This window comes from Papilio xuthus, unplaced genomic scaffold (genome assembly GCF_000836235.2).
Source record: "Papilio xuthus unplaced genomic scaffold, Pxut_1.1 DF828952.1, whole genome shotgun sequence".
Lineage (NCBI taxonomy): Eukaryota > Metazoa > Arthropoda > Insecta > Lepidoptera > Papilionidae > Papilio > Papilio xuthus.
This window is the reverse complement of record NW_013529697.1, coordinates 6,203,047-6,217,033: the sequence shown is the minus strand read 5'-3', so window position 1 is coordinate 6,217,033 and position 13,987 is coordinate 6,203,047. Positions and strand designations below refer to the sequence as shown.

Here is a 13,987-nt window from a genome sequence, read left to right as displayed (position 1 = left end):
TTTATGAAATGAAATTGACTAAACTTGACCAAGAAATGTTTGATTGAGGTGTTATTCTTAATAGAAAAAGAAGGAGGAATTTTATTTATTCAAAGGTTTGCATTTTGTTAAAGAAATTGGTTGGAAAATCTTCAATTTTCATTAATGTTTTAAATTCTATGAACTCGAATATAGTCTGTAATATATTCTCTTTGGTTCGGGCTGGCGAATGTGACATAACGAGATAACCTTAAATTCTTACATTTTCTCCAGAAAAATAGCAAATAAAATATTAAAACGATTTTAAGTTATATATTATTGATGCAATAAATAATTTTCTTAAAAATGTCATCATTATTGCGTTCAACGAAGTTTATTCGGTATTTTACTGGTGCAGCAAGAACTTTAATTTTAAACTCGGCGAAAAGTGCTGAAGCAAATTTACTTATTAATTCTAAATCATTAAGTGCAAGTAATAGGTAAGTAAATCGACGATTACTTTATTATAATTAAACTTCTATTTACATTTTCCTTCTTGTCGATTATAAGTCATATTGTGGTTAAACATTGCATTTCCGTAGTTGTTTGAATGGAAGGCTACATCAATCGATAAATTCTAAGGTTTGGCGTTTGTCGTTCATAGCTATTATTGCCATATATTGTAATTGGAATCAACGATAAACTTATGAAAATGAGTTGTTTTCTTTAACCCCTCATGAGCCTGCAATATCAAAATTTTCCACGCTCTTGAGTCATTTTTAACCATCAATTACACAGTTACTTCTTATTTTTTCCCAGTGTATTACTGAGAGATTATACAACTTCTAAAAAGAAGGAAAATCTTGAACCATTACTACAAAGGTTAGACTCGGATGTTCGAAGATTTGGAAGAATAACAAAAAAAGATATTGATGAAGTATTTGATGAAATAATTTCAAAAAGTGACATCACCAGTTCTCAATCATTGCTAGTAATCAGATGTTGTGGTGAGTTTAAAGAAATATTTATAAGATTTGTATTAGATATTGTTTCTTCAATATATCCTGTAATTTTATCAGTAATACAAGAATATCTTTCAATCCTTTTCACAAAACAATTTCAGGTGAATTAGTACCCGAAGAACTTCCTGAACAAAGAACACTTTTAGTACAGAAAATATGGAGTGTATTAACAGAAAGGGGCATCCCAATGGACATATCACATTACAATGCTTTGCTAAGAGTTTATATAGAAAATGAACATCCATTTTCACCTGCAAAAATACTTGAAGAACTAGAAAACAAAGGACTACAACCAAATAGGTAATGCACAAGCTGTTAGAAAGTTTTAAAATGGGTAACCTTTTATTCAATTTATTAAAATTAATGTTAAATTTTCACTCAGGGTTACTTACCAACGACTTATGTGGCGTTATTGCCAAGAAGGTGATGTGGATGGCGCTACCAAAGTTCTAGAAAAGATGCGGGAACTCAATCTTCCCGTGTCTGAACCTGTATTGAATGCTTTAGTCATGGGACATGCATTCCATGGTGATACTGATGGTGCAAAAGCAGTGTTGGAAACTATGGCAGCTGCAGGACTACAACCAACTAATCGAACATACACATTACTAGCTTGTGGATTTGCAAGGAAAGGGGATATACAGAGTATTAAAGATATCATCAATACTGCAACTGCAAAGGATACTTTTTTGTGTGATAAGGTGTGTTAAAATAAATCTAACTTTTTATCTGATTACGGTCTTCCAACTAATAAGATGTTGAGAGGTGGAGTGTCGGTGGCTCCATGGTCAAGTACTTGACTTGCAATCTGCAGCTCCTGGGTTTGAATCCCGCCATGTACCATTGTGTTTTTCGATTTCCGATATACATATGTACATTTATCCGACGTTCTTACGGTGAAGGAAAATAGCGTGATGCAATCTGCACATATCTGAGAAGAAATTCAAAGATATGTGTGAAGTCAACCAACCCGCATTTGGCCAGCATGGTTACCTGTGGCCTAATCACCCTTAACTTAGGGTAGGCTCCGAGCCCCTTGGTGGGGAGGTATAGTAAACTGATGATGATGATGAACTAGTAAGATGTAGTTCCTTTTCCATCTACTCCAAAAAATTATCAAATTTACTTTTAATGTCACTAAATAAATATAATGTATGCAAAAATAATAACATTGTAATTTTTTAATTACAGGATATTTTAGACATAATTGAAAATTTAGCTATTGGTGGTCATAATGACAAAATTGACGAACTATTTCCTCATCTTCAAAAGAGTCAGGGGTATAACCAGGATGTATGCAATCTTGTGTTGAGATTATTAAACAAGGGCCATGAAGATTCTGCGAAAAAAATGATAAAAACAATGGCCAAAGTACTTACAAGTGACGAAACACCATTCAAATGTGCATTCTTTGTAAAACATTTAGTAAAGCTCAACAATTCGCCGGACAATGTTGTAAAGTCGTGCAGGGCACTTCAAGAAGAAGGTTTGGCACCAAAAGCACTATATATTGCAGCTGAAACAGCATTCCATTTAAAGAAACCTGAATTAGCGCAAAAACTTTTAAAAGAACTGCAAAAAGATGGATTTGAGTTACGGCAACATTACTTTTGGCCTATCCTTGCTCAAAAAGGTAATGAAGGTGACGAGGAAGGTCTCTTACAGGTGCTTAGAGATATGGCAAAAGAGGGTTTAATTCCCACCGGTGAAGCTCTTCGAGATTACGTAATTCCTTTCCTAATTGGTAAAGATACTCCTGAAAATATAATTCTTAAGCTGCAAATTGCAAATGTACCTCTAGCTCTCAGTGCGAGAAATGTTATGGTAGAAGTTTTAGAAACGGCAGATATTAAGAAAGCTGCTGATATCGCTTTACAGTATAGACCTAAAGGGCAGTACACATTGATTTCTCGACCTTTGATTCATGCCCTAAACATTACTAAAGATATTAAATCATTTGTAACCATATTGCATGTTATAAGCCGTCCACAACAAACAAATATTGAGGATGACTCTATGATTGATGAAACACAGAAAGACGATGTTATCAGTAGAGAAATTGGTCGTATTGTAAAAATAGCAGTGAAGAATTTAGTAAATCCGGAATTATGTGAACAACTGTTACAAGAATTACACTCAAAAGGCCTTACCATAAGCACATCTTATGCAGAAGAAATAGAACAATATCTTGGACAAAATATGACTACCAATTTATCTGAATTATTAACTAAATTAACTTCACCTGATTTGGAAGTTGTGCCTCTTGAGAGCCCACGTCGCACTGGACCACTAAATTCCGCACAGCTGGAACAACTACTGACACGAATTAAAAGTAAAGGTGGTAATAATATTATTCGTATACAAAAACAACTACTTGATGCATATATTAAGGAAAATAAAGTCGAAAAAGTGAACAGTTTCTTGGAAGAATTGAAATCGACAAATTTCGAAATTACAATACCAACTCTCGCGCAACTATTTGAATTTTATTCTGTTAATGATAATGTTGATAAAGCCAGAGAAATAAAAGATCAGATTACTGAAAAAGATCCAGGCTTTAAACTCAACAAGTATAAAATTGTGCACTTTGCTAATGCTTTAGTAAAAGCCAATAAGTATGAAGAGGCTTTACAATTTTTGGAAGATAATAAACAAATGGATGAAGATGAACTGTCAGGGTTCATGTTAAACTCTAAATGTTGGCAAATGTTAAACAACTTGGCTGAGCAAAAAGATGTTACTAAGGCGAGTATTCATAACTCAAGATTACCCATTAATGTTATAATTTAGTGATAATATTGTGGCACGACAATAATAAAATTTCCTGTTTTTAGGTGAAAGAATTGACAAAGTCTTTGATAGAAAATAAATACATCGAGCCATCGAATGTAATACTAGGACCGTCTATTAAAGTTCATATAATACAGAATGATATGGAAGGTGCATTGAATGAATTTGAAAAATGTTGCAAGCAATATAGAAGTACACCATGGAAAGGAGAGCTGATGAAATCCCTTATACTGGCAGAAGACGCTACAAAATTGCAATGGTTAGCTGACCTTGGCACTCAGGTAACATATATAAATTATTATTTCTTATATCAGTGTATAGAATTTAAGAAATAATTAATAGCCGGTGTTCTTCCACATGAGTCATTCTTGAGATACTTTCTCTATAACAAACATCCAACTTACGCATTTGTAATATTGGAAAGTTTGTGTTTAAATTGTTGATAAAACCATAATGTCCATTATGTTAGTATAATAGTATAATTAATATTATTATGGTGTTGGTACTGTGGTTGGCTATTACAAGGATAAAATCAAAAATCGAGATTCTTTAATAATAAACTCTTAAGTTAACTTGACAATTTACTTTATGTATTTCATGAAAAAACGTAAAGTGCAAGCTCAAAACATTTTTGTCCGGATGACCTTAACGCTTGTAACAAACCAATGAGGTTTATTTAGCGTTTTTTTTTATTTATTGTTAATTAAATAAAAAAAATATATGTTATTGTTAAATAAATAAAAAAAATATTATGCTACTACAAAAACAAGATTTGCTTTGATTTGAGTTAAATAAAATATTGTGCAGTGTACAAAACGTTAAAATTTAATTATGTGCATTATTTCAGATACACGGAGAAGTGAATATTTTGCACGATTTAGTTCTCGCATTTGTAGAGTGCGGTCGTTTGAGACAAGCGCGCCGAATACTGGAGACTCCCGGCATGCATACTCGCCAGAAACGATTAGACGATGCCTGCCAACGTTACGTACAGGTATATTTTTTAACACCTAGGCACTGCTCAGTTAATTGCAGTCTTTATTTACCCCATTATAGTTTGGGGATGTTGTAGTCGGAAAATATGTGAACTGTTACCTTGACAGTGTCATATTTTGACCAATGAGTGAGCGGCAGCTGCGCCGTCTAATGTTGCCATTTTCATAATATTGAAATACCAAAAAAAATACCCGTTATTTATGACACAGGACAGGTGTAATTTCCTGAAGTGTCTGTATTTATTAATTTTATTGGTAAGGAAGAACTATGAGAATTCAGGTCATATGATGTAACATGGTCGTCTTTGCCTATCCTAGTATCTTTGTATGACTACAACGACCATACCTAGAATATTTAGAAATATGCCGATTTTATTTTTTTGTATGCCAAAAACACGCCCAATTTTATCTCCCCTTCTCTTAATTTTATTGAATAATACTAAGCTAAATTTATAATTACAGGAAGGCAAATCAGAATATTTGGAAGGATTACTGGAAGCAACAAAAGAATTGTCATACATTGATCGTTCTAACATCTTTTACCATTTGCTTGTAACCTACTGCAAAGCGAATGAAACTGATAAAGCTTTGGGTCTATGGACTATTCTGCAAGAGGAAGGTGAAATCCCAAGCGAACAGTTCCTGATATACCTTGGAAATCATTTGAAATCCCAGCAAAGAGATGTGCCTTTCATTATTCCTAGAAATCAGACCAATGAGATACCGGTGGAAAAGAAAATTGTTAAGAAAACAACCCCACAGGAGACCAAATCTAAAGAAAGCAAACAATCAACCCCACAGTTAACCAAAAAAGAAGTTAGCACTAAAGTAGAGGAACTAGTTAAAGAGGGTAATGCCTCCGCAGCTATGGACTATACAATAAAATGCATCCAAAATGGTGTAATTCCACTAGATAACGTAACAAAGTTCATGCTTAAATCTTTATCTGAAGAAGGAAATGTTGAAAAGATACAGTCCTTGGGAGGTTATTTGACCAAATCCAAGAAGCAACATGTAACCTATGATGACAAATTGACTCTGGCTATATTCAAGAAAGGAAATGGCTCTCAGCACATTGACAGTCTTTGTAATGCTCTTCAAGTGGCTAACACTGAGGAACAAATTGAAGAAATTATTCAAAAATTCCCACGAACCAATGCATACGCTTTAGCGGTGCAAAATGAAGAAATGTCACAAAAATGTAAGCAATTTTTTAGTCTATGGACATCTAATGGATTTTACTACCGATTCTTAGAAATTCAACTTATCACTTCACTTTTGAAAAAAAAATCTTCTTATTCTATTATATAATTATCGCATTTATTTCTTTAATTCCTTTTTTTTTTTTCAGGCCAAAGACTGGTGCTGTTAGCAGCTTCAAAAGGTCACTTTTTCCCGGCAAATTTATTATGGATGGAATATCTTTTAGTGGGCAATGATAAGGATGCGGACTTGATCTGGAATCAAGCTTTGAGCTCTGCCAATGTTATTGTCTTCAGACGATTACTACAGCAGTGTTACGTCAGAAACGATATAAAGCCGATAGAGAAAGTTATCAGCTCTCTGAAAACTAACAAGAATTTGCCTTCAGCAACACTTGCCAATGCTTATTCTAGATTAATCGATATCCTAGTATTAAATAACAAGATGAATGAAGCTAAGTCTGCATATGAAGATGCTTTGAGTTGTGGCATCACACAGGACGAAATAAACAAAAATACTCTTCAAAGGCTTAATATTTCCTCAGAAAATTCTAGCGCTGAATCTAAATCGCTGTAGATTTTTTATTAATACTAGATTTCATCCATAAATATAATTTCTAGACCTTTTCTCTGTTGTAGCTCTGGTGGTCTTGTATGTTTTCGTTACGCTCACTCTCATTCGGGAGCTAGCCACAGATAAAAAAGACTTGTGAAGTGTGGTTTATTTGTTAATAAAACCTGTGATCGTATTATTTTACCATACAATCAAAAATTACATTGTTTGCATTTATGTTACACTTTGTAAAATTAAAATAAATACAGTTGTTCTAAAGATATTCTTCATAACAGTAATTATGTAAAATTTATGTCTTAAATGTATCCTTAGTTTTAGTAAATTATTAGGTATTTTCGCTTGTTTTATTTTTTAAATCCCTGTATCAAAAACAAAACAATTGTATCTTATTAAAACAACAATTTGTTATACCTAGTTTAAGAAATAAATAAATCGGACTAAAGAGTATTTGCATTTTATAAAGTATTTGAAATATGGTGATAGTTTCTGAACACTACAAAATAATATAACACCGCAGCACTATAATTATTGACTGGCACTTCAACAATGGAATTGGCTGTGACCTTAGAACTTCATCATAGATTCCTGTGATAAATTAGAATGTACTTAGATAATAAAACCGTTAAAACTCAAATGGCCTTAAATAATTCCATACATAATGTAGATTTCAAGTACAGTGTGATCTTTATGTCTGGTCGCTGGGCCGCGTACGTATATTTTCGAGAAAGTATCGACGATGACAAAATTTGTCTGAGATTTGTGCACCAACGAATCACATACAAATTATGTTGATTAACAGTTCTCTTGTTTTCTCATCAAGGATTAAAAAGCATCTTTAGTTGTAAACTGTGTACAAAATAGTCTAGAAAAAAAAACAAAGCAGGAAGTTAATTTTGTTGTTTGGCTTAAAATTTTGTTTAATTTTTTCCCCTACTCAAAAGACAAGAATCCAATATAAAATAATTAAATACGTTTCATAGCTGTATACTATCTGTGTTCCATACTCTATGGTTTACTTTTTTGCAATTCATGTCTATGTTTGGCGGGAAGATTGAAGATTAACCTTTTTGTCGGGGCACAGTAGTTGTGAAATTGAAATTAAAATGTTTTATCCAGTGGACACTCTAAAAAGAGGCGGCAAATTTTATTTATGTTGGGTCGCAGATTCGTGGCCTTTGCGTTTTGCTACTATAACGCATAGGCAACTGTGGTCACAGGATATTCGAAAAATATGGTAAGGGAATATCGACATTCACTTTCTTGTTGTAATAAATAAGAATTTTAAATTAAAATAAACTTTTTCAGTGACGACTTACTAGAAGTAATAACCAACGAATCTGGGCGTCCAACAAACAGATTCTCATTACGATTGAGCTCGCAATTGCTCAGGGGTTTGGTGAGACTTTACCAAAGAAAAGCTAGCGTCCTCTTAGGTTTGTAAGTTTAGCTATTAATTCATTTATTTTATTACCATCTTTTAATTATAACATTTTTTGCAGGAGATCTTTGTATGATCAATGCTACCGTAATAAAACATTCGAACAAAAAGTAAGTGTTGATTTTAAGAAATGTTTCTTGTTGATTATCGTAACGAATTATGGCGGCCATGATTTATAATGTTTAAATGAATTAAAAAATTGTCTTAATATTCAGTGAGTAAACTATTTTACGATATGAAACAATTACAAAAGGATTAGAGACTAGATTTTTTTCTATTCTCTAAAATTAAATGAAAACAAATGCCTAAATATAATAGCCTTTTATCGCAGATGGATTCAACAAGAAGATACGCCGAACGTTCATCGACCAAGACTTGCTGTAGTAACCTTGGAACAACCCGAGGAAGAGCCGAGAGTTGAAGAGTTAATTCAGGTTTGGATATTTATATTATACGTAGTTTAAATACGAAGTTGTGTTCAGTTTAGTATCAATAAGTTCAATATATGAAAATCGTCGTAACTTTTTTTCAGAGTAGCAACAATGTGGTTGCCAACATCGATGATATAACACTAAAGGAACCAACAATACCCGAAATACAATTTTTAATTAATGTAAGTTGCGTACTTCAATTTTTACTATACATTTTGTTAGCTTTTTTTATGATACAAATTTATTTTGACTTTTATTTTTAACCATTAAGTTTAAATAAATCAAACAATTAATTGTAAAAAGGCAAATGATCAAACTTGTTCCAATGCGTAGATGTATTAGTGTGCCAAGACCATGCAAATGGATGCCAAATGGAAATCCGTAGTCAGTCTACCTTTCAGGAACAAGTCAAATATGGACGAAAACGTTACACTAACAAAATAATTTGACAAACACGAAATATTTGTCCAATTTGGTCGTTTTTGGGTAAAAATAGGATGGTTTTGGTGAACTCCGTTCGGAGGTGCGTTCGCCGGACCGCACTGTGGAGCAGATGCTGCAAGGCAGCTCAGTCGCTCAACTGAGCGCACTCGAGACTGCCGACGTGTCGGGCGATAAGTCGCACGACAAATCGCGTCCTCATACCACTCGCGAGCTGCAGATGGAGAGGATATCAGAATACGATGTCAGCATGTATAGAAAGTGTGAGTTATGTGGACTAAATTAAAAAAAAAGGATACAAGTCTTCCAATAATGCTGGAACCCTCCTCCCCTCCTTCATCAAATCCACTTCCCTTCCCCATCCTTCCCTTATAAGTATTCCTCCGGCATATAACTATTAGTCCTCTACTATGCATACATTTTGATGTTTTACTAATTTTCTAGTGATTTTATCTAAACCTGTGAAATTCTGAAAATTTTTCGCAATTTTCGCTTTAATTCTCTATTTTTTCATATTTTTTTTTAAATCTTGTTTATGTCTCCAGCCATCGGAGCCGAGATTTCAGCAATCGGTGACATTGAAAAAGGTTTGTAAAATATTTTTTTTCTATTTCTTAACACCGCTATTAAAATACTAAACTTCTAATAACGTACACAGAAATTCCTGAAATTCCCGAAATCCCGCCTCCCGCCTTGAACGTTCCTGAACCATTGGTGTTAGTGTGTTTAACTTTTTAAAATATTTGGTAACATCGATCTTTTTTTGTCATATTGTAACGTAATAAATAATATTTGTTAAACCAAAGTCCAAGATTAGTTCATACGTAGTTTAGCTCACAAGAATATTACGAGGTAAGTGTTCAAAATCTTCCAAAGTATAATTTAGTATTTCAAGTACATAGATCTGATGACTGCATGTAGTAACAAAAACATTTTTTTTCTTTACTTTATGGTTCCAAAAAAATATTTTCTTGATATACAGACCTGAAATTGAAGTGACCGTGGTTCTACAGCCTGAAACAACTGTCCAATCCGAAGCTACTAAGAGAAAAGCTGATGATGAAATTGTTTTGGAGGTAATAAATCGCATCGTTAAAACTAATAAAAAACATTTATATTCGTGTGCAATCATTTTACTTTTATGAATTTATGCTGGGATTCTTACTGAACAAGTCAGTACTTAGGGTGACATTGGTTATATGTCCTGGTGATGATCCAGGAGTTGGAGGCGCGGAGTCCTAAGCGCCGGCGCGCGCGCCGTCTCATCATAGACCATCACACGCGCCTCGGTCCTGATTACATGCGCGATAGGATCGCCAATAATAAGATGGAATTGCGTTGCAAGGTAATGTCTTTAATGAATTTTTTTTTAGTGAAACCTGGATAAGCGAGAAACCTCTATAAGCGAAAGTTTGTCTTTTCCCGACTGACGACCTCCATGAGCGAGAGTCCGGTCGCAACCGACGACCTTCACGAGCGAGAAACTCTGGTTAGACAGAAACTTTTATAACCGACAAAAATATCACCGTTCTTTGGAGCTTCGCTTATCCAAGTTTGGACTATATTTTGACATTCAAACCTAAAGGTCGTTTGTAATTTCGCACAAAACTCTAAAAAAACACAATTTTTGGTCACCATAAAGTTTGAATCCTGTAATACTTCTAACCCTTTATAGTTACTTTGTTACAACTCTACATCGCTGACTGCGACAAAATTTAAATTTACTAGGCCATTAAAAGAAATCCCATAGTCTTGATTTATTGAAAAGTGTAGAAAATGTCGGCATAGTCAGTTAAAGTTCTTTTTATTTTGGTTTTTAGATGTTTTCATCTAGTGATTATATGATTTGAAATTGTAATAAACCGTAATTATTTATTTTAATATAATTGCAAAATAAAACGACCATTTTCTCGGATTAAGTATCAAATATAATTTTGTAACAGTCGGCTAGTGAAGACGTGATAAATATCAGAATACCCGCGGCCACGTATTTACTGCGGCCGGCGCACGACGGACACAAACTGAGGCCAAACTTCGCTCCCGAATTACGTACACTCTATCTTAGGAATTTGGAGTTTGTCTCCAAAACCACCGCACAAAATAGAGAATTGGAGGTAATATATTTTTATTTACATTTAGTTAATTTTCACAGTTTACATTATATAATCGATAGATTATATTTATAGTGGGTTTCTGAAACCAAAATCTCTGTACAAAACATATCGTCATTATGTTTGACACAACATAAATATGTTTTTAACGGCGATTTTAGTGTCAGTAACTTACGGTTAAAAGTTTATGTTATTTTCTTAGTGATAACAATTTCAGTGAAGACAAGGATTTTTTACGTAACTTGCCGATTTTTTTTAATAAAGTGTTAAAAAATACAGTAAAATGTCATAATTTGCGAAAAAAACTTTACTGAAATATCTGAAACTAAATAGAACACATCTAAAACATTCTATAATGAAATTTAATAAATCAGGTAGCAGTCGCTATGCCAGCTCAAGAAGATACAAGATCGCATTTACAACCAGTAGAGGGAGAACCCTCTGGCATAGCCGCTGTATCTCAGATAGAGTTGCCAGTGCAAACTGAGGTGGAGGGGGCGGAGGTCAACGTCACTGGCCAGGGTGAGGGCCTGCTGGATATCTCGGAGCTGCCCACTCAGGTGGTGGAGACATTGTCACAAGTCAGGAAACGCACCAGCGAATTTGAAGACGAAACTGTAAGTAATCAGACAGAAATATTGTAATATTCAAAATTCTAAATGAAACTCTACATTTTTCTCTTGCTATTTCGTTTCTATGTTGTTTTATAATACAACTAGCGGACCCGACAGACGTTATCCTGTCTACACGTCTTTAATTTGAATAAATTAACATGAAGTTAATATTTGATAAAAAATTATGAATCTAAACTATTCCCAGATCCCCTTGAACACACACAAAAAATTTCATCAAAATCGGTCCAGTCGTTTGAGAGAAGTTCAGTGACATACACACTCACAGAAGAATTATATATATAAAGATTTGTCTAGATGTATAGATAACCCAAAATAAAGTAATTAATGTTAAGTTCAAAACTTTTTAGTTGAAAACTTTTTCCACAGTATTATACATACTTTGAATATTATTTCTCAAATATTGATGAAAGTGAATCCTTGAAATGTAGTTAATAATTGCAGGCAAAAAGACGTCGAAGCTCAGGCTTCGTGTCGTACAGACAGCACGGGGAGCAGCTGCTGCACGCCGACATCGCTGCCGGTATGCACTTATAAAGACGACATACACGGACCGCTTCAAGCACTCATTGACAATTTCCTTGTAGTAGCCACTTAAACACACAAAACTTGATACAGTCTGTGTGTACCTTTACTTTCTATATCTTACTTCTTATTAATATTATAAATGCGAAAGTTAAGATGGATGGGTGGTTGTTTGTTTGAAGATATTTCCAGAACGACTTTCGCTGAAATTAAGCATATATAATAAATTTTTTTATCTCTCGCGGACAGAGTCGCGGGCGACAGCTAGTTTATAATAAATCGCTATCAAAGCGCTGCGATAAAATTGTCAATTTGCTAACATTAACATTTAATAGGTTCGAATGTGTGTTTCTCATTATATAAATTTAATTTCATAATTACAGATATAGAAAAGGAAAATATCCCCGAGAACATACAAACACCACGGGAGAGTCAGATGAGTGTAACAGAATTACTCCGTAAGGCGGGTCTCGCGGATATAGAGGTGGGCAAAGTTGATATAGAGACGGGCAGAGTGGACGTAGATGCGGGCAAAGTTAACGTAGAGCTAGGCAGAATTGACGTAGAGGCGGGGAGAACGGTTGAGCCGCTGTCGGAGGTGAACGTGAGGAGGAGCACGCGAAAGACCGGCAGCGAGGATACGGAGACCCCGCTCGGCAGTCTGGACCGCACTAAAGTCTCGCTCGGCGATACAGACACAACTACTGACTCTAAGAAATTTATACGGTATATTGCTTTAACTTATCTTACTAATATTATACATACGAATGTTTACATTGGTAGATGGATGTTTATTATAACAGTAGGTAACTCCAAACAGCTAAACGGATCTCGTTGAAATTTGGCACAGATGTAGAACATAGTCTGGAAGGACACATTCTAAGTTTTTTTAATACAGTGCGGACGGAATCACGGGCGATAGTTAGTTTTTATTATAAAGACAATATTTGGGCTGATACAGCGGGTTCATAAAAGCCATATCCCCCATAGCCATAAAGCTGTGCCCCCCTTTGTTTGCAGTGAGCAGTGGGGCACGGAGGGCACAATGGTGAAGGTGCTGCGCGTGTTGCGGGAGGGGCGCGAGGGTCGGGAGGGTGTCGCGCTGGACGTGGCGCGGCTCGTCACCTCGGGCCCTGTCATACACATGCACAGGAACATCATCATGGCGCGCTGCTTTACATCACTACTCAGTAAATTATTTTTTTAAAGTTGCATATAAAAAGCCATTTGCCTAACTTAGATAAGCGAGTCCATGGGACCGTGATATTTTTATTATATAGGTATTTATATTATTATATAGGTTTCTTGCTTATGGAGGTCGCCCGTCGTGCCACACAATGACTCTCGCCTATCCAGGTTTGACGATAGAACTCCAACGAAAACTGGTTATAAAACATCAAAAGGACCGACAATCAGTCAAAATAACCGATCTTTTTTACTGTTTAAAATAAAAAGGCCCAAATTTCTTGAAATCATTTAATAAAACCGATTGAGTAGTTTTTTCTTCAACCGGAGAACATGAAAATGGACATTAATTTTGTTTTTTTTTTTACTATTTTCAGAATTGAAACAGCACGGCTTTGTGAAATTGAAGAAAGATCCTGATACCTTGTGTATAATAGATATTACTCTGGGACCGAAATTTGAAGAAGTGGACGCAGAATAATTTCTTTAAATTGTCTGATTTGTTATATGTTCTTGAGATTTCTATTTAATTTATTGTAAACGATTTCGTTACTTATTTTTAATAAACTTTATTTTTAAGTCTGTTTTATTTCAATGGTCATACAAGATATTGGTCATTCAATAGTTTAAAAAAAAACACCCCTTGTGTTTGTAGGTTGTGTAAGGGACAATGAAAATCAAAA

The 13,987-nt window shown here is 34.5% G+C and overlaps 2 protein-coding genes across 2 annotated transcripts; both read left to right on the top strand.

Annotated features, from left to right (window-relative positions):
* The first annotated feature begins 201 nt into the window (after window positions 1-201).
* On the top strand, window positions 202-6,875 carry bsf (bicoid stability factor). Its single transcript, XM_013324097.1, has 9 exons — window positions 202-458; window positions 778-965; window positions 1,082-1,280; window positions 1,363-1,681; window positions 2,172-3,725; window positions 3,815-4,051; window positions 4,618-4,764; window positions 5,228-5,966; window positions 6,117-6,875. Exons 1-9 carry the CDS (start codon window positions 325-327, stop codon window positions 6,542-6,544), a joined length of 3,945 nt encoding a protein of 1,314 aa, XP_013179551.1. The 5' UTR covers window positions 202-324; the 3' UTR covers window positions 6,545-6,875.
* A 717-nt stretch (window positions 6,876-7,592) lies between these two features.
* On the top strand, window positions 7,593-13,794 carry LOC106123627 (uncharacterized). The gene is made up of 16 exons (XM_013320043.1): window positions 7,593-7,775; window positions 7,847-7,974; window positions 8,041-8,089; window positions 8,311-8,413; window positions 8,512-8,592; window positions 8,907-9,114; window positions 9,397-9,438; window positions 9,510-9,567; window positions 9,834-9,927; window positions 10,071-10,196; window positions 10,795-10,965; window positions 11,337-11,579; window positions 12,039-12,117; window positions 12,503-12,845; window positions 13,140-13,309; window positions 13,682-13,794. The coding sequence occupies exons 1-16, from the start codon at window positions 7,645-7,647 to the stop codon at window positions 13,783-13,785; spliced, it is 2,130 nt and encodes a 709-aa protein (XP_013175497.1). The 5' UTR covers window positions 7,593-7,644; the 3' UTR covers window positions 13,786-13,794.
* Window positions 13,795-13,987: the final 193 nt, after the last annotated feature.